We start from the raw sequence: 19720 nt of genomic DNA on the forward strand, positions 1-19720 counted from the left end.
TTGCTAGAAACAAACTACTGCTATAATTGCCGTTGATATGAATCCATAAAAGTGAGTAGATATATCAGGATTAAAGCATTTTGACTCTACACTTTGTGTTAATGTTTATATTTCTGACAGATACTTGTGCAAGTGGTTAAAAAGAGCACAAGCTGCGGATGTTCTCAACCAGCTGGTCTATACTCACACACACACATCCCATGACAGCGGAAGCTTTCAGGTGAGAAAAACAAACCAGTGTACCTTGCTGAGAGCCAGAGTGAGGCTGGCCTTATCATCCTCCAGAACCTCCTTCTGCAGGTTTATTTGACTCAGAGCCTCCTTCACTGTCACAAGCTCTCTGCGTAAATCAGAGTGTTTTCCTTCAAGCTCCTCCAGACTCCTCTCCCTGAAACACACAATGTTACAAATACATGACTCTCTAACCCTGTTATTTGTCTTACACAGATTATTTATAAACAAAATCCCTCAACAGTAATCCTTCTCCACTTGAAAAGATGGAGGACTGTTGGTGCCAAAGGCCAGAACACTGAGGGAGATACTTTTGTGCTGTGTTGCATGTCATGCTCCAGTTCATTGCTAATCAAATTTTTTTTCAAGCAGGAGAAACCCTCAAAGTGGAGAACAAAGTTCTCTTCTTGCATGAATGCAGTAATGCGATGTAAATCATTTACATTTTCATTCAGATGTCATCTGACTGCACTGCCGGACGGAGAATGACATGTGTTACTGATCTGAACTGTAAACAAAGCAAACTTGAAAACAATCACGGGTGACGGGGTGTGTGTTGTGTAATGGTCATTCTTCCTCTGCTCGTGCTGTACCCTCTCTGGGCCTCCGCGCGCTGTCGTGCAAGTTGCATCTCCAGATCCTCCCTCTGCTGCCTCAGGAGGTCCCGCTGTCTCTGCAGCTCCAGCGTGGAGCCCCGCAGTGCCTCCAGCTCAGTGCACTGGGAGTCCACCTCCTGCTGCAGCCCTGACAGCAGCTTCTCCAGGCCGCTCTTCTCACTGTGGGGCACGGAGGTAGGGGAAGAGGAAAAGAGAGCGTGTTTAGAGTGATTGTTGCGTAACAATCACCAACATGACTCTATTACAAGATTTGATCTTTTCCACCTTCACTAAAAACACTCCAAATACAATGCTGGATCAAAACACACATGTCACTGTGTTGATTAAACACAAAACCAGCTGTAATAATCATAAACACAAAACATGGCTGACTATCAGGTTAATAGTTGATATTGATAAAATAACATCTGGGCAGTATAAGACGTTATAAACACTAGGTGTATGTCTAAGCTTTCTAAGCCTGAACAGAGTTAGGGAGAAGGATGATAACATTTACCTTGAAATGAGCTCCAGTGAGCAGTGGCATCTCTTGCTGTCTCTGAGACTTTCCTCCAGAGCTTTTTGGGCCTCCTGACTCTCCCTCCTAACCTCCTGGATCTTCTGCTCCAGCTCCCTCCTCTCAGAGTCCCTCTCCTGCAGGTGATCACGGAGTGTGTTTACTTGCTCCAGAGCAGCATCTCGATGCTGACGCAGGTCCTGTTGTGTGATGTTTGCAGTGGACAGGTAAGAAAACTTGTTTTTTTTCAATGAGTGTGAAAGATTAGCTTTTTTAAAGCAGTGCTCTTCAACATTTTTGGCTCAGGTTGGGCAGTATTTGGTCTAAGAGTGTACGTGAGCAGTCAACAGCACCATGATTTTCCTTTCTCACTGTAACACATTTGAGGAGATGAGGGAAAGTATTGTTTCTTCAAAAGGAGCAGTTAAATACATCATGATTGTTCACCATATCTGTAGGATACATGTTAGTTTAATAGTGTATATTTTGCTATTAATTATATACAACATTTTTCTTTTTGTAATTATATTCACTCTATTCTGAATGCTGGGCCGCAACCGTTAGCGCTGCAGCCTCACAGCAAAAAGGTCACCAGTTTGATTCCCAGCTTGGCCAGTGGGCCTTTTGCATGCTCTCCCCGTGTATGCGTGGATTTTCTCCGGGTACTCCGGCTTCCTCCCACAGTTCAAAAACATGCTCATCAGGTTAATTGGTCACTCTAAAGTGTCTGTAGGTGTGAGTGAATGGTTCTGTCTCTGTATCAGCCCTGCGATTGACTGGCGACCAGTCCAGGGTGTACCCCGCCTCTCGCCCAATGACAGCTGGGATAGGCCCCAGCCACCCATGACCCTGACCAGGATAAGCAGTTCAGAAAATGAAATAAAATTCTGAATGTCTTTTTTTTAAATCAGCTCTGATGTGGTCTGATTGTTTCCTTGATTTTTTTTTTCATGAATTATAAAAGGACTGTATTACCTCTAAAGTTCTACAGTTTCATTTAGCAGACACTGTCCAAAGCAACGTACAACACAAGCAAGAATTTAGACTGAAGGAAAAACCTAGTTAGTGCAACAACAGTGCTACAAGTTTTTCGGCTGCAGGTGCTGCCATTAAGTGCAGGATTTTTTTCTTTTTTCTTTTTTTTTTTCTTTTTTTTTAAGGTATTGTAGAATAATCAAGCCAACAAACCACAATTAATTGCTGCAACAATATAGTTCAACTTTCAACAAAATTCAGTAATAGTGCTGAAAAATCTTAGACCTTCTGACTCATTCTACCCCTGAGGAAAAAGAGGAGAAGGGTCAGGTTAAGTGCTTAAATGTTCCCTGAACAGATGAGTCTTCAGGCATCTCTTTAAGTAGAAAGGGACTCTGTGAATCGTATAGAGTTAAGTAATTCATTCCCCCATTTGGGCACAACAGAGGAGAAGAGTCTGGCTAGAGATTTAGAGCCACGCTGGGCTGGGAGCACCAGGTGTCTTTTACTTGTGTCTCATAGGTTACCATCAAGGGGCAACATCCAGTTAGTCAAAATGAAGCCTATGCAGAAGTGTTAAAAGTTGCTGTTTGTCAAGAATCCGCTTGAGGCTGGCTGCAGAAAGACTGGAAGTCACGTACACACCCAGCCATAAAAACAGACTTTGACGGCATTAAATAGCAGCACATAGCTTGGCTATGTCCTGCCAAGAAAGTGAAAAAAAATTCTGTCCCACATGTATTTTCCTATCCGAAAATTAGGAGCAAGTGTTCTCAGTCAACAGAATCAGGGATGCACTGATCCAAGTCACCGATTAAGTCCTAACACAAATACCGATACCTAGGCTTTGGTATCAGCTGATATCAATACTAATCTGATCTGATGTGATACCAGTGTTAATTTAGCATTCTCACTTCCTTAATATGTTGATTAGACTGAGTGAGATTTTTGTTTGGTAACTTCAGGCTTTTCTAGCTCTGTAAGCCAAAATGAGATAAAAAAAAATAATATATTCAAACTGACTGTGTTATTATTTTATGGGATTATAGATGTGTAAATGTGTGGTGAGTAAATCTACAACACTGAGAGAAATTACAGTTTAACTGTAAACCTCAGCAGTGGATAAGTAAAGACTTAAACTTGCAATATATTGTTGAAAGTTTCTGTGAGAGTTGTTTTTAAAACAAGTGTGGAATAACTTCAAATTACTGAGCAGTAGTTATCTTCCCTCATGTTTTTGCTCCTCTGTACTCATGACGTAGCACATGTACATGATTGTTGTACATGCAGAAGAGCAGAAGACTGAGTTGAATAGATCTGCCTTGGCTCATTTCTTTGTTATCGACATTTCTGATCTTTGAGTAGGTATCGGACCGATACCTGATAGCAGGATTTGATCAGTGCATCCTTAATTGGAATAAGCACATAGCAGCTAAGGCCAGTTGCTTTGTTCTGACCTGCGTTTGTTTCTGGTGTTTGGAGAGAGCACTCTGCACAGCCATCAGGGTTGTGTTCTTCAGCGGGGACCGGCCGTGAAGAGGTGAGGACATACTGTCGAAGCCACTGCAATCACCCTCACCACCAACCAGCTGGATAAGACAGATATTAAGAGGGGAAAACATTTAACTTGTTTCTCAGCCATCAAAACTTCAATGAGATTCTGCTCAGTACTTTAATGTTCTGACCTGCTGAATGTGGCTTAAAATCGTTTGGAGGGCTTGGATCTCTGAGTGGAGGACCTCCATCTCTGCTTTATCCTCTGTTCTTCTGGTCTCCTGAGCCGGAAACCATTTGGGTCAGATAACAAACACACATAAAGCAGGCCTGACATTCCCCAGACAGCAGCCCTCAAGACAAGGAAGCTGTGGTGTTTATCAAGCCTTAGGTCCAGACTACAGCCAATTTAATGCCTCAAGCCCCCTGAACCTATCGTCTATCTGCCACCCCCAGCCATGATTCCCAAACTCTCACCATCCTGTCCAGACTGGTCTGCATGATGTCGAGGCTGGCGTCCTTCTCGGTGTTCTGGTTACGGAGGTGTTTTACGGTGTCAGTCAGCTCCAGGATTCTGCACAGATCAATACAGATGGAAACGGGTCAGGAAATAAAATACACACTCACACACAGACTAGACTGGCATGTACCTCTTCTTTACAAAACCATCAACACTATCATGTTCTCTGCACAGAATCAGAGGAGTAACGATGACATTTAGTGAGATCAAAAGACACACAGGATCCAGATTACAAAAGCACTGACATTCCTCTGAACGAAGCCTCACAGGAGAAGGTACAAAAGACGGGACTCTTCTACTCCAGGACAGAAGCTCACTGAAAACAGCTTGATGCTTTAGTGATCAAAGTTAGAGGTTGGAGGATTGAATTCTCCCTTCCTTTCAGCCACAGTGAGAATATAAATTTTATAGCTGATCAAACAGTTGGACAAAAGATGAACCCACAAGAAATTTCTTTTTAAAAAAGTTGTTGATGCTTTTTTCCCTTTTAAACAGTCCTTGCCTATCAAACCAGTCCACAGACTATGTGGACAACAGTGTGGGGTTGTATTTGTCACTTCTAGGATCAGGTTTGGAAGCCGGTTAGTGCTGCAGATAAGACAAAGGAAAACTTTAATTCTTATTTAAAGCTACAGTAAGTATTTTTTAGCTGCTTGTGTGAATTTACAATAATGACCAATAGCAAGAACATTGACAGATGTCAGGCAAAACTATTGATCACACAATGATAAAAATTGTGCTGTTTTTAACAGGTGACACATTTGAGGACTTTCTGGAAAAGCTGGTGATAAAGACTCTGTTTCCCATGAGCACTTGCTCCCCACTGTCATGAGGTCCAAGGCGTGTGTTTGCAGATCTTTTTGTTTTTTTCTGTGTTCAAGACAACTTTTCACCGGATACAACGCAACAAAGTAATGTATTTATTTGTAGATAGAGCTATTGTTTGAAAAGTGACAACAATTAAACTTTGTAAACTCAGTTTATAGTGTTCTTTGGTAGCCAGCTATATTTAGCTCTACTCACAGCCCAGTGCTGTATAATGTATCCGTAACATGTAATTTTAGCCTCACTGCTAAAGTTAGTCGACCGGCGTGTTGTTGTCATGGTGACTTTGTCGTGCCGTGAATCAATCCAGTCCTGTAGGACTAAATTGGGAAGGTGAAAAGTAGCATATAGAAATAACCTTTATTGGAGTTGATAATCTCATTCAAGTTGTGAATTATGATCCAGCATATATCTAGAGGTTAGACTTTTTCAAAATCCCAAAATCTACAGACATTTTAGAGATTATTTTGTCCAGTGGGAGAAAGTTCTTCTCAGGGGTATTAACTTTCATCAGTCCTAAGTAAGTTGAGATTCAGTTATGTGTTGGTTTTTGAGAAATATGCCAAGCTTTCTCTATTTTTCTCATGATTCTGGAAGAATAAGTAACTTTAATTTATCCTGAAACAACAAGAAAGGTTGTTCATTCTTGTATTTACACATTTCCTTTGGTTGAGCCTATGGCAATGGGAAAATGAGGAACTCAACAGAAACACAGCAACAAATCACAACATCTGCTTAGCTTATAGATTCTGTCTGTCCTGGTGGAGAAACATTAAACTCAGGAATGTTTCATGATCACCTGAAAGATAATGAAGAGCTAGAAAAACATTGGGAAAGTAAAGTGGCTGTTCAACAAAAAATGAGATATAAAACATATTTCGGAATGAAAAGAAGAATTGAAGTTTTATTTTCGCTTTTGTTAATTGTTTCTGCAGCTTTTGGAAGACATGCAGCGTTATGACTGACATGCCCATATAGACGTGGAGATGAGTTTACCGTGAGTTGAGCTCCACTTTCTCTGCATCCCAGCGTCCCTGAAGCTGCATGGCCTCTCTCAGCTTCTCCTTCAGCTGCCTCTCCAGCGCAGACATCCCCAAACCACTAGAGGTGTTCTCCTGTGCCACTCTGGCCTCTAGGCTCATACAGGCAACCTGTAGCTGCCTGCTGGCATCCACACACTCCCCACGCATATCAGACAGAGTCCTGTAGACCAGAATCATGTGCATCAAGACTTAGAGGATGCATAAAAAGAAGGAAGATTAAAAACTGAAAAGCATCATGACATGCTGTTTTTGTTGTACAGTTGTGAGCCATTATTGTAATTAAAAAATCGTCTGTTTTGTTTGAGCAGGGTGGATGTCTGTTGTGGTTAAGCCCTGGGATTGGGGATCACTTTGAAGTGTCTTCAGTTTAAATTACCGTACAGCCTGTGACATGATCACAGCTGTCTATGAGCTGAGCAATCATTATTAAAGCAAATTAGACTTCACTTGTGCTTGTTGTGGTTCAACATGATAGAAGCCACATCTTATAAAGCTCAAGCTTTAACCTGATGGATGATTCCAACAATGAGCCCAGACACCTTAAGCCATCGGTCCCCCCAGTGAGGAAACAATAAGTGGGGCGAATGGTGACCCTGTTGACCTGCTCCACTTTGATCCCTGGCTGAGAGATGGATTGTGGTTGCTGTCGTGAGCGTGAGACACGAGAGAGGTGGGGGCTCTTGTGGAATCCTGAGTCGCTGGAGGGCTTCTGGCAGAACGCCACACTCACCTGTCAGTGAAAGTCCTTAGCTGGGTGAAAGTGCTCCGCAGGGAAGCGGCCTGGCGCCACAGAGCTCTGACACGAGCTTGTTCACGACAGAGCCGGGAGGCGCATGTCTGCAGAGAGGAGCAGACAACAAGGAGATGGAACACTAGAGGGGTGGTGGTTGAGGTTGCTCACGACAAATGATGACACCTTGGATTTTATTGTAATCCCAAACACATGTAATACGAGAACTCCTGGACTCAAACTGGCACACATACAAATAATTGGATTTCCCTGAATCAACAGATGTAGCCCATTTACAGCACGAACACCGGATTGTTTGCACAAAATTTTCCTCCCCCTCAGCAGTTGGAATGTTTTCACAGGAAACAACAACTCAAAAATCATAGCAATGAAACGAACAGAGAACGAGAGTGAATTGACAAAACTGGCTATGAATGGAATTCCTACCCCATGTGAACTCAACGGGAGTTTAATTGCACAACCTCTGTGCAGGAAGGAATAAACTTGAGCTTTTTCGCTTGTTTTTTTTCCACTCAAGCACTTTGTTTTTGTGGTTATTCTCACCTCTTGCTCTCTGCGCAGACGGCTATCGCACAAATCAGCGTCTTCTCGAGCCCTCCACAAGCTCTCTGTTAGACCCACATTGACGGTGCCGGCCTGATCCAGTTGTTCCCGCAGCAGAGAGTTGACCTGGCTGAGGCTGGCACACCTGAAAACAACAAGAGATATGACTCTCTGAGTAACTCTACCCCTGACAAAGGCTGATTATGACATCCCCTTTTTACAATCTTACTCAGCACAGCAACTCTGTCATCATGAAGCCAACTTAACACTGTTTATATCTGCAGCCCACCTTTGCCAGCCACAGTTACGGGGTGAACATGTGTGACAGTTTTACAGCTGCAGTGTCAAATTAGATTTAACATCCACCAGACCAGCTCACAGAGTCATTCCCAAAAGTATTTACATCATTCACACACTAAACACACACACATTCAGTTACAGTAAAACAAGCCACATTTTATGATTGGTTATCTGTCTGACAGAAAGCCAAACCCATGTTTGTGTGCAAGTGTGTAAATTGTGTTAGGAGGGAACTAAGCCAAATGGAAAAAGAGGGATTGAGTAATCCTAGTTATAAGCAAAAACATATAAGTCATGTCTGTAAACTTGATCTCTATGTTAAAAAGTGTTAAAGCTGATAGAGCTCGGTAGCTGTGAATGGTGTCAAATTAAAATGATCAAGTTCTGGCAAAGTTTCCACAATGGTCAAAACAAAGTTCCACGGCTCCATTAATCACGGGGCATTAAAACCTGGCCACAGCTACAAGAGTTGGCCCCGGTGGATGCAAGGCATCATTAAAATGATTTGAAAAACAAAGCCAACACAGCCCCACTAATTTTTTCTGACAAATTGGATGCTGAGATTATTTGCCAACAAGGGCAGGTTCTGCAGCCTTCCCGCAGCAGGGGCAGGAAAAACAGCAGGAAATATCTCTGCTCCAGCTCTGAACTGAAATATTTCTGCTTGATTTCTGCTTCTCAACAAAAAGCGCAGTAAGTCAAACTGGCACACATTTCAAAGAGTCCTGTCCGTGAATTTGCTGTTCTAGGTCTGCATCCAGAGAGCGACACCCTGCTGCTGCAGCTTCTGATGCGTGGATGCCAAACTTTAAACACTTTTTTTTTTAAACCTTACAAAGGCTGCACAAGTTTCCCACCCGGCGCTGCATGGTGCCCATTTCTCACCTTTTCTGCTCCTCCTCCAGCTGAGCAGATTTATTCTGGATGGCCGTGTTCAGCTCCTGCTCGGTTCGCTGCTGACGCTGTGCTGAGTCCTGGTGGGCCTGCAGCTGAAAACACACACGAATAACACTGAACTACTGCTGGCATCCTCAGGAAACTTCATCAAATAGTAGCAGTGGTAAATTAGCAGTTAGCAAATGTTCATAAATCAACATGATTACAGAGAATGTCTACTTATCTAAACTTACATAACATTTGGATGGATCAGATACATCTTACAGAATATCCATCCTGCTTTTACAGGCCTAACAATGGTTGATAGTTTTTGTCCTAATTATTATTACACAGATCAGGGACACAGAAAAGTAATTCAGCTACTTCTAACAAAGAAACATAAAGTTGGATGTAAAAAGTAGACTGGCCTCTAGAGACCAGATTTCAGACCACCAATTCATATCACCACATTCCATGTCCTCAAAGGAGGTTTCTACCGCCAGGACCTACCACCAGTCTCATCTTTTCAGACTCCGAGGTCTTTTCCAGCACCTGTTCCTCCAGTTCCCCACACCTCTTCTTGTACTGGAGAACCTTGTATAAAAACATACAGTGTGAAGTAAAGCGGGAGCTTTGTTAAATGTGAGGCACTAACTTCTGAATCGTACTGCTGGTTCATGGTCACCTTGTTTTGCAGCTTCTGTACCAGTTGTGCTTGTCTCTGCTGGGCCTCCTGGAAGACCTGCAATCTTTGTCTATACACTCTGTCCTTGTTCTGCTGGGTTTGCAGGGATCCTGGAGATACGCTGTCCTGGTCTGAGTCCAACGATGACTGAAGGATCAGCATCTGATCAAGCTGGCAGGGAAAGCAAGTGGAAAATATGACAGAAAACTTTACATTCTTATGCACAGCCTCTCTGTAATCTGCACTGTCTTATTGTTTTAAATTTGTACAGTTGCGAAGAAATTTTGCAACAGGAACATGTAATAACTTCATCAGCTTGGTTTATTCAGCGTGTTTTTTCAAAGCTTTAAAAAGGTTTCTTTAAAGGTAGGGTCTGCAGGTTTTTCCTAAAAAAAATAGTGTCATCTTTTACAGGGATAATCCTGCTCAATAGTCTCCTACAGGCCTCTATACATACGTGTCTGTGTCTGTGTCTGCCTCAACCCCCTCTTCTGCCTGTGTGTTGATGTTTTGGTTGTACAGGGACATTTCTGGACATTTCTGGACATTTCTGGACATTTCTGGACAGAGAGTAGTGCGGTTACATGAGCCAGTCACAGAGCATCCAGCACACTAGTGACATTGCGTGTTGATAACTGTGAGTGAAAGCTATTCAGAACGGCTACAATAGCTGACGTAGCACAGAGGAAGAAAAACACAACCAAAGTGAAACGAAACGGCAAACAGATAAAGCTTTTTACCAAACGAGGGCAAAGCTTGGCTCAACTTTCACGCGCTTTCTGGCACTTGGGCAGGGAGCAAAGTGAGTTGGTATATGTCAAATACCTGTGATTAGCTTGTGGCAAATCTGGTGCACAGCTCTCAAGTCTCTCCCATGTAGAAACACAATGCTACAGGTAGTTAAGGTAGCTGCTAGGCAAGTGAGTGTGTTCATTTAACTACGGTTGGAGGCTGTGGGTGTGCGCTGCTGCTGGCACTGATCCAAGGGGGAGGAGCCCAGTTTGAATGTTGTGTTTATGAGCAAGTAACTAGAATAGAATAGAATAGAATAGAATAGAATAGAATAGAAAATACTTTATTTATCCCCGAGGGGAAATTCAGGAGTCACCGCAGCATTTAAGAAAACAAAAGTAAGAAAGAGTATAGAAAGTGCAAAAATGTCCATAAGAAATTAGATGACGACATCCCGTCCACCACTCTCCAGCCCAGCCAGTCTCCACCTCCACAGGGTCCAGGACTGAGCCTCCCCAGAAGTCTGTTCAGTCTCTGTCTCCTGGATCCTGTCTGCTCACAGCAGGCGAAGCTCCTCCAATGTGGGGCCGGCGTCTGATGTCAGCTCTGTCAGCCACGTCCATGAACAGCACAATGCCGCTGGGTTAGCACAGCTAGCTCGTCCATCCCCCAGGGCTAGATCCCACGTTCCCAACAACGATGGATGGAAGGACAGGTCCACGTCGTCACCTCCCAGCTCACATCCGAGAACCAGCACGTCGTCCTCACCTCCTCCTCCTCAGCTCGAGGGAAATCATCAAGCCCTACACTAGTTAGCATTGACATGCTACAGGCTGCTAACAGCCAATTTCGCATGTAAACAATGCAGCCATGGTTACATGTAGGATCTCCAGACAAACATAGGAGAAAAGTAGTAAAAAATATCGCCGAAGCCACAACAAGTTTGGTGTCCGTGACCGACAATGAACCATACAAAGTGATGATCCACCCCAAATACAAAGATGACGAAAAAGAGACGAAAAAAATTGCAAGAAACGGACAAAGACGAGAGAGCTGCTGCAACAGGCAGCTACTTGGGCAGCGCCTAGCAACAGAAAAAAAAACCCTGCAGACTCTACCTCCAAAGTGTTTCAATACTTTCTCTTTGTGAATCTCAAATAATTGCATGTGTGTAATGTTTCTTTGTGGATCAAAAAGCTACAGCTAACATGTAGTAGCCAAAAGCAGAGCTGAGGTGAGGCAGTGCATGTTTGTGTCTCAGGTGAAGTGACTTTGACATCTTACCAGTCACAGACTTTTAAAATCAAGCTTTCCTTCTCTAAAGTATCCTTCCCGAGCTTAATAAGCCACTAACTCAGCCTTACTCATTCTAACTATCTAGATGTAGCGATGATTAATGTTTGAGAGAAAGGGTATGTTTGTATTCTTGTTGAGTCATTTAGCGGTTTTCAACAGTTCATTGTGGGTTCAGTTTAAGAACAAATAAAGTTAACGCATGAGAGCTGGGCTTCATGCATTTTTGAGGTTTTACATAAATGCGTGTGGATGCCAAAAAGAACATCCTACAATGCAGCTCCCCTGATTGGTAATTACTATCATCACTTTATTGAATGGTACTGATGAGATAGTCCAAAGTATGTGAGTGGTATGTTTCCCCCGTGAACATAAAGCGTGTAATTGTGAACATTTGATTGACTAGCCAATCTAGAGACCATCAGTATCACTTCAGTGTGAGGCTTGGACAAACATTGGCCAGACTTAAAGACGTTGAACAGGGTAATAACTTCAGTCAGTGGCATTTTCATGCACAGTTCGCTTGTTTACTGGTTTTAATGCACGGCTGCAGCGCTTGCTCAGTGAATCCAAGAGCAAAGACACAAACACACGCTGGTCTATCTCGTCTCATATCCTCTCCCATATCTGAAATCCAAATGTCCTGTAACCTCTCAACCTCACACAACCTAAACTCCCTCTGCACCACCCACTCTCCATCCTGGTGCCAGACACCCTGTCCTCGCTAATACAAACCACATGGCCCCAGAGCACTACAACACTCTGCGTGCCTCCAGCTGCCCTCACCGACTTCTCATTTAAAAGGAGAGGAAGAGAGTGAGAGCGTGAGCTAGGAAGCCCCCTCCCTCCGAACCACCATCCAAGCCCTTCAAATCAACCCTGCGACCCACTCCCTCCTCCCACCTCTCCTCTGTACCTCATCTCTTCTCTGGGTGCTTAATCTCTCCAGCAGGCTCCAAGAGAGCCAAGACAATAGTCTCACTGTTCAACACTGAGCCCGGCCACTTTGCCACCATTATTAACACATTTTCAAATGCCCCTTTCAGATTTTTATACTACAAACTACACTAACAGCCGTGAGGCACTTGGCCTCGTGTGTTTGGTGTGTTTCTCCGAGGACATGGCGAGCACAAAAGCTTCTTTTACTGCCCGTTGTTGAGGTGACAGCTTTAGGGACTGAGAAAAGGAGGAACAACATGGGCGGAGTGTTTGAAACACACAAAACTGCTGCAGCTGTGTTTAAAGGGACTCCTGGAAACAGCTGTGTGTGAAGCTCAAGTGATTATGCATCTTTTCAACTATTTTGGCACAGCCGAAGCAATAACACTGACTTACTAACAAGAATGCAGTTCATAAATACACCTTGAACACAGGGCTGTGGCTCAGGAGGTTTGTGACATGACAAGCACAATCTGAATTTGTAGGCCTGGAAGGGTCCAATACTTCACAGCTGAGAGAAAACTGAACAATGACAGTGTAACTCATTAACCACTGACAGGAACAGTAGGTCAACCTGTCAGTCAAAGCCAGCTACGCCCCTGATTTGGCTTCAATTTGCACAACTCTAAGCCTTAAACTCAAAACATACTTAAAGTCTAAAAGTTTTTATGCATAAAGAAACAATTCAAAAAGAAGCAAGTTTTTTTGTTTGGATGATGCTGGGATCATGTTTAACTCTGCTGTCAAGACCAGGTCCCACTAGTTTTTGAGGCTTCTGGGCCCAGCCTCAAGTGGACACTTGAGGAGCTACCTGAGGTATCTGCTTGGTGTTTCCATGGAGAGCCCTGAATGATCTGCTCCCTTTGTATCTATCTGCAGCTTTACATAACCTACAGTATTTCACACAAGTCTTGGCCCTCTGAAGGATGACTGTGTTTTTAATGTGTCACACTCTCGGGACGCCCTTCCTTTACACATACCCTGTCCCTGTTTAAACTCTAACGTAAGTGAAGACGCATTTATCCCAACAGGCCTCTGGCAAGTTGGAGTCATTTTCTGTGATCTATTTCCATGTTTTAAAGCTTGATTCTTTCTTTCCTTTTTTTTTTCTGTTGTTTTGTTTGTATCATAGAAATGCCCAGAGACGTACGTACTTGCACACACCCAAGCTCTGGGGTGGGGTGATAAATAATCCTGCAACTCCAGTGATCACGAGATGTCAGAAGTAGCACACACACAGAGGCTAAGAAGTGCACCAATAAAGGTAAGACTGAGCACTGTTAGACTGTAAACAAGGATGTAAACAATAAAGGATTTAAATTATTTATATAAGACTGGCTTTCTAGATGTTGTAAAATGTTTTTAACCCTTTAAACTTGCAGCTAAACCATTTGGTAGAGCACTTTCTGATTTCCTTTGTCTCACTGAATATACATTGAACTGATTAAAACCTGAATGGATCGTCTCTACAACTGCAATTAATTTCCAGATTTTTTTTTCTGATGCTAGTGCTCCAACAACATTAAAAGATAAAAATAAAGAAATTGCTTTGTTTTATTTTTCTTGAACGGAAAGGGTTAAAGGGTCAAAAACACATGGCTTGACAGTAAAGAAACAGTGAATATAAACAGAGCTTGTTGATTTAGAAAGAAAACTTAAGGTCACAAAAATGATATCCATGCTGAAACCTGGAGTTCAACGTCCCTAACGTCGAATAGAAACTTTAAAGAGGGGGCATTGTGCTAATATTTACGTTTTTTTTTTCCAAGTAGCTTAGTTGTAGCTTTAAATGATGTAAGGTTAAAAAAAATCTGGACTAATCCCAGACTGGTGTCTTTGACCTTTGGTATCACCAAAGCTTTGATCTGAAATGCTTGAAAGGTACTGTCTCTTTAAGGCCCACACAGGACTCCACTGTTGACATGTTACAAAGTGGTTGTCATAAAAGAATGGGTGTTTCTCTAACTAAAATGACAAGTTTTGAAATACTGTTTGGTGATTTGGACTCCAAACCTGACCCTGAGTGTTTGGAAAGAGATCAAAATAATCCCACCAATGTAGAACACAGGAGGAAGATGTTTCTATTTGGCAAGTGTTATGTTTATCATGCTCTTTTCAAGGAGATTCACATTTCGGTGAGGTAAAAACTGAGCCAAATATACTGAATTCTCATGTGTCTTTTTAAAAAAAGCAATTAATAGCAGCCTGCTGTCTCATTTGGGGATGCCCCTGACAAAAGTTGTTAAACAGTGGAAACATTTGAAGCATTCGCCATGTTTAGTGTTGACATCCAGTATTTAACTTGTTATTTGTTTGTAGAATCTGAAAGCATATCAGCCCCTTTCTGAAGCCTGTGGTCTTTTGACATCAAGAAGAAGAAAAGGAGCTAGATGGTGTAATACATTACCGTGACATGTAGATTTGTTTCTTTATTTTACTGAATATTTATATACACTCACCAGCCACTTCATTAGGTACACCTTGCTAGTACCTGGTTGGACCCCCTTTTGTCTTCAGAACTGCCTTAATTCTTTGTGGCATAGATTCAACAAGGTACTGGAAACATTCCTCAGAGAGTTTGGTCCATATTGACATGATAGCATCACACAGTTACTGCAGATTTGTCGGCTGAACATCCATGATGAGAATCTCCCGTTCCACCACATCCCAAAGGTGCTCTATTGGACTGAGATCTGGGGACTGTGGAGGACATTTGAAGACAGGGAACTCATCGTCATGTTGAAGAAAGCAGTCTGAGATGATTCCAGTTTTATGACATGGAGCGTTATCCTGCTGGAAGTAGCCATCAGAAGATGGGTACACTGTGCTCATAAAGGGATGGACATGGTCAGCAACAGTACTCAGGTAGGCTGTGGACTTTAAACCATGCTCAGTTAGTACTAAGGGGCCCAAAGTGAGCCAAGAAAATATCCCCCACACCATTACACCAGCAGCAGCAGCCTGAACCGTTGATATAAGGCAGGATGGATCCATGCTTTCATGTTGGTGACGCCAAATTCTGACCCTACCATCTGAATGTGGAGCAGAAATCCAGACTCATCAGACCGGGCAACGTTTTTCCAATCCTCTATTGTCCAGTTTTGGTGTTGCTGTGTGAATTGTAGCCTCAGTTTCCTGTTCTTAGCTGACAGGAGGGTCACCCGGTGTGGTCTTCTGCTGCTGTAGCCCATCTGACTCAAGGTTGGACGTGTTGTGTGTTCAGAGATGCTCTTCTGCAGACCTCGGTTGTAACCAGTGGTTATTTGAGTTACTGTTGCCTTTCTATCAGCTCCAACCAGTCTGTCCATTCTCCTCTGACCTCTGGCATCAACAAGGCATTTTGTCCCACAGAACTGCTGCTCACTGGATATTTTCTCTTTTTGGGACCATTCTCTGTAAACTCTAGAGATGGTTGTGGGTTAAAATCCCAGTAGATCAGCAGTTTCTGAAATACTCAGACCAACAACCATGCCACGTTCAAAGTTTCTTAAATCACCTTTCTTCACCATTCTGATGCTCAGTTTGAACTGCAGCAGATCTTCTTGACCATGTCTTCATGCCTGAATGTACTGAGTTGCTGCCATGTGATTGGCTGATTAGAAATTTGAGTTAATAAACAGTTGGACAGGTGTGCCTAATAAAGTGGCCAGTGAGTGTAAATAATCTTATGTCACAATTTGCCTTCTCATGTGTACACCAGTTCCCCCAGCAGCAGTCACCGCTGACTTCTGAGTCCCTCCGACCTTGCTGTGCACTCGTTGACCAGGTACGGAGTAACTTCTGCACAGATCAGCAGGATTCTTTACACTCTTTCATACATATCTGCAGTATGTGGGCATCCTGCCAGCTCTTCAGCCCTGCTCCACGCTCTACAGAGGGGACGCTTTTTTACTGTTCCTCCCCTGTCAGCTGTAAAGCAGGAGGCCGGGGGCTGCTCTGGATTAGCCATGCTTCATGCAGGAAGGTCCCAAGAGGGCGCCAAAACAGTCCATAGCATAGACCTCCACCTTCACTGTACTCCTCTACACCACCGTCTATTCCTGCTCCGCTTGCATCATTTAATCTCATCACCCTCATCCCCAAGTGAGCTTGAACTCATTGTTCTCCTCACCATCAGTGGAGACTGTAAAAAAGGCAAAGAGAGGCGAGTAATCCTGGCCCTCCATCTGCCCTAACTCAGGGGCTTACAGGGCTTACTGGGGGCCCAGAAGTGTGCTCATTGAACACCCCTTGCTATTTATGATCTGCCTCAGAGTAAAATCACTCTGGAGTAGCCTCTGTGGCCCCCTAAAACGAGCTGAGCTCGATCCCAATGAAGTCCACCTCTTTGAGGTCATCTACTGCCCTTTTGCAATAATGTTCACGATGAAATTTATACAACAGCCTCTTTTTCAGCCTATGGTTTATGCCTCCATATGGTTCCTTTCCTTTTTTCATACCCAAGTATTTGTTTCTTAAGCCACACTTATGTTTCCAAAGTAAGAGGCTTTTTTAGTCTGCTTTGAATTAGCTTTTTATATTCCTTGATATTTATGATTTGTGCCACTCCTTGCATTGTCTCTTTTGATAAATATTTCAAACAACATCAAGGGATAATCTTGCTTTGATTCCCCTGCCAACAAGCAACAAGAGAATCATTTTCAAGGCTCTTGTAAAGGCTTTGGTGTTTGGGCCAGAACTTGCTGCCTAGCTCATGTGGTAGATCAAACTCCAGTCCATTATAGTAACCAAGTTATGATTATAATATTCTTTCACTGACCTCATGTCACAACATTTAAGATCTCACCAGTTTATCTAAGATTTCAGCTGAGTTTGGTCCATGTAACAGAGATGGTTGTGCATTTCTGAAGCCTTCTCTTTTCATAACTTTAGTGTACACATTCATCTCTGCAGAGATAAACTTCCAAGAATCTCCAGCAACTACTCCACATCCTCTTTTTTTCCTATCTCCCTTTCAACCCGGGGCAAAATCTGTCCATGAGTGCAGTCCCAGCCAGCATGTGAAGGGTTACAGCTGCAACCGTTTTCCCTGGCTTGGCCTGGGCCCAGAGGCTTAATAAAGGGAATTAATGGAGTGCACTATCTGTCAGATTCCTAAACACAGCTGGAGCGGATGTCCATCGCCTCCAAGCTGCCCAAAAACTCGTACTATCCTACTTCAACAACATACCCCTTCCCCTCACATTACCCCCGGAGTGCTGACTCCGTGAAAGAGCCCCAGCTGATTGTGAAAGCTGTTTATGTATCATCACTGTCGGTAATTACACAATGTGGGATAACAAACAGGGGGAAAGGGAGTGAGGAGGAGGAGGGGCTGCTTTGTGTATGTTACCATGGAGTGAACTTTTTGGTTACAGGGACAGCTGCTGCGTGATGGCACTCAGGGATACAAGAGATCTGTGTAAATACAGCCAAACTAATAATACATGCTGTGTACTGACAAGCATGTGGCCGGCCTCGCAGCACTTAACACAATGCCCCCAGCAAGGACAATGCTGCACAGAGCCTGCACACATACAGCCGCTCAGCTCGTTCGAGGCTTCACATCAGATTACACAATCTTGACATGTGAAAAAGAGCTGAAAGGAGTGCTTTAATTTCCCACTTTAAAGTCCAGAAACATGAGCACTCTAATGTCAGAAGTTGAAACGTTTTAATGGAAGACTTTCATCAGAAATCCATCACTGGGATGTGTTTTTAAGCCTTTTTTTCTCTGAGGACAGCAATTAATTTTTACAATTTTCATGAACGATCATTGTTTTTGGCATTGTTCCAGATGAACCCAGCCTAAATGAATGATTTCTTGCCAGCAGGAAAACCATACGAGGAACAGAGGGGGTGGCAGAGTAACAGGGGACAGTAACACAATCCTTAAAAACAGACTTTATCTGCTCAAACCACATGTGACAGACTTCTTATGTGGATTCAGGTTTGCAGAGGGCACGGGCAAATGGCAGTTGGTGTCAGAAATCATTCAGCAAGAGGTTATCTTTATCTAACCGACTGCCACACTGCAGCTTTGTGCGCTGAGCGTTCAGGCTGCAGAGCGTGGATGTCTGCGTCTGAGAAAATGCACACTGGCAGGCCTCCAAAAGCAACACACTGGCTTCAGAATTCACCCCAACACGCTCCACAACCTCCAGGAGCCATGCAACTCCAAACTGGGTCAAGGTTTATCCAGGTTCAGGTGCAATTTTCAGGGGTCACCAGAGATCAAGCCGTGTGACTTAACAGAGTAACAGAGGAGGGCTTTCAGGGTCCAGGTGTGACTTCACCAGTGCTGCGTTAATGGTCCTCTGTCAGGTCAACAAGACTCCAGGGTAGCTGGTGAAAAAGGGGATTTGGTACAACTAAGTATGTTTTTCAGCTGTCACACATCCAAAGGTGGGTCTCTTTCAGCTGTCACATGGAGTTGGTTAAAGAACCTTTGGCACCATATTTGTTATCATTTTAACAACATGTGAGAGGACAACCTTGTTTCAAAGTCAAACAACAAGGTGCTTCAAAGGAGAGGTTGACATTTTAGGAGATTGGTGTGTTTGCTCTAATCAAGAAAGTTTGCAGAAGTGTCAAATCTTTATGGTGAAAAGAGAGCTACAACCAGCCTCTGGATTTTACAAAGTGGTCAGAAAATCAGTTGAGCCTCCACAGCATTACAAAGAACTGAAAATTTATCTCCAAAAATAAAAGCATCTGAGGATTTACAGACCTGGCAAAGTAGAACTAAAAATACCTGTGGTGGTCTGTCAGTGATACCTGCTCCCCATCATGCTGTGTGCTTTTCAGCAACAAATGCACCAAAAGTCTGCTCTTTAGGCTCTTCACCTTTGACCCTCTGGTGCATTGTGGTCACTGCAGTGGACAGCTATTTATTTCTCCTGAATGCACTATCATCCTGTGTGAATCTTTTTTTCTTTAAATGATTTTATTCTTCTTAGGGCATGAAGAAAAAAAATGCTTTGATTTATTTTTCAAATATTTGATTTTTTTTAGAAAGTTACAGACAAGCATCAGAGGCTTAATAAGCTTATCAACAACAAAAGATACAGAGTTCAAGTGTTAAACAGGTTTAAATGTTGCTCAAAAGCAAAGACATATTTGCTCGTGGAATAAAAAAAACCCCACAATTTAATCTATCTTAAATTCATTTTAAGTTAACACTGTTTTAAGTTGAGTGCTCAGGCACAAGTAGTCTACTGGGGTGGACATGTCTGTAACTTTATACAAAAAAAAAAATCAAATGATTGCAAGAAAAACAGTTTTTCTTTTTCATACTCCCTGAAAAAGACATGCACAAAATTACCTTTAGAAAAAAAATTAAAACAGGCTTTCATATTTCATTTATTAGGAGGTTAAGCAAGGTACAGTACCATATTGGGAATTATGTGTAAATTCAGTCA

The 19720-nt window shown here is 42.9% G+C and overlaps 1 protein-coding gene across 1 annotated transcript in view; it reads right to left on the minus strand.

The window, feature by feature from the left end:
- Positions 1-19720, minus strand: part of crocc2 (ciliary rootlet coiled-coil, rootletin family member 2) — a 49776-nt gene that overhangs the window by 22707 nt on the left and 7349 nt on the right. Inside the window, exons 4-15 of the mRNA XM_074668359.1 lie at positions 9357-9527; positions 9182-9265; positions 8681-8784; positions 7496-7640; positions 6932-7038; positions 6155-6361; positions 4291-4387; positions 4005-4094; positions 3777-3908; positions 1345-1544; positions 825-1007; positions 244-388 (exon numbers count right to left, since the gene is read on the minus strand). Of these exons, the coding sequence (XP_074524460.1) occupies positions 244-388; positions 825-1007; positions 1345-1544; positions 3777-3908; positions 4005-4094; positions 4291-4387; positions 6155-6361; positions 6932-7038; positions 7496-7640; positions 8681-8784; positions 9182-9265; positions 9357-9527 (1665 nt within the window). The remainder of the gene's footprint in view (positions 1-243; positions 389-824; positions 1008-1344; positions 1545-3776; positions 3909-4004; positions 4095-4290; positions 4388-6154; positions 6362-6931; positions 7039-7495; positions 7641-8680; positions 8785-9181; positions 9266-9356; positions 9528-19720) is intronic.

The sequence above is a fragment of the Halichoeres trimaculatus genome, unplaced genomic scaffold (genome assembly GCF_033239565.1).
Source record: "Halichoeres trimaculatus isolate MK-OKI-2021-1 unplaced genomic scaffold, fHalTri1.1 fHalTri1_scaffold_4, whole genome shotgun sequence".
Taxonomy (NCBI): Eukaryota; Metazoa; Chordata; class Actinopteri; order Labriformes; family Labridae; genus Halichoeres; species Halichoeres trimaculatus.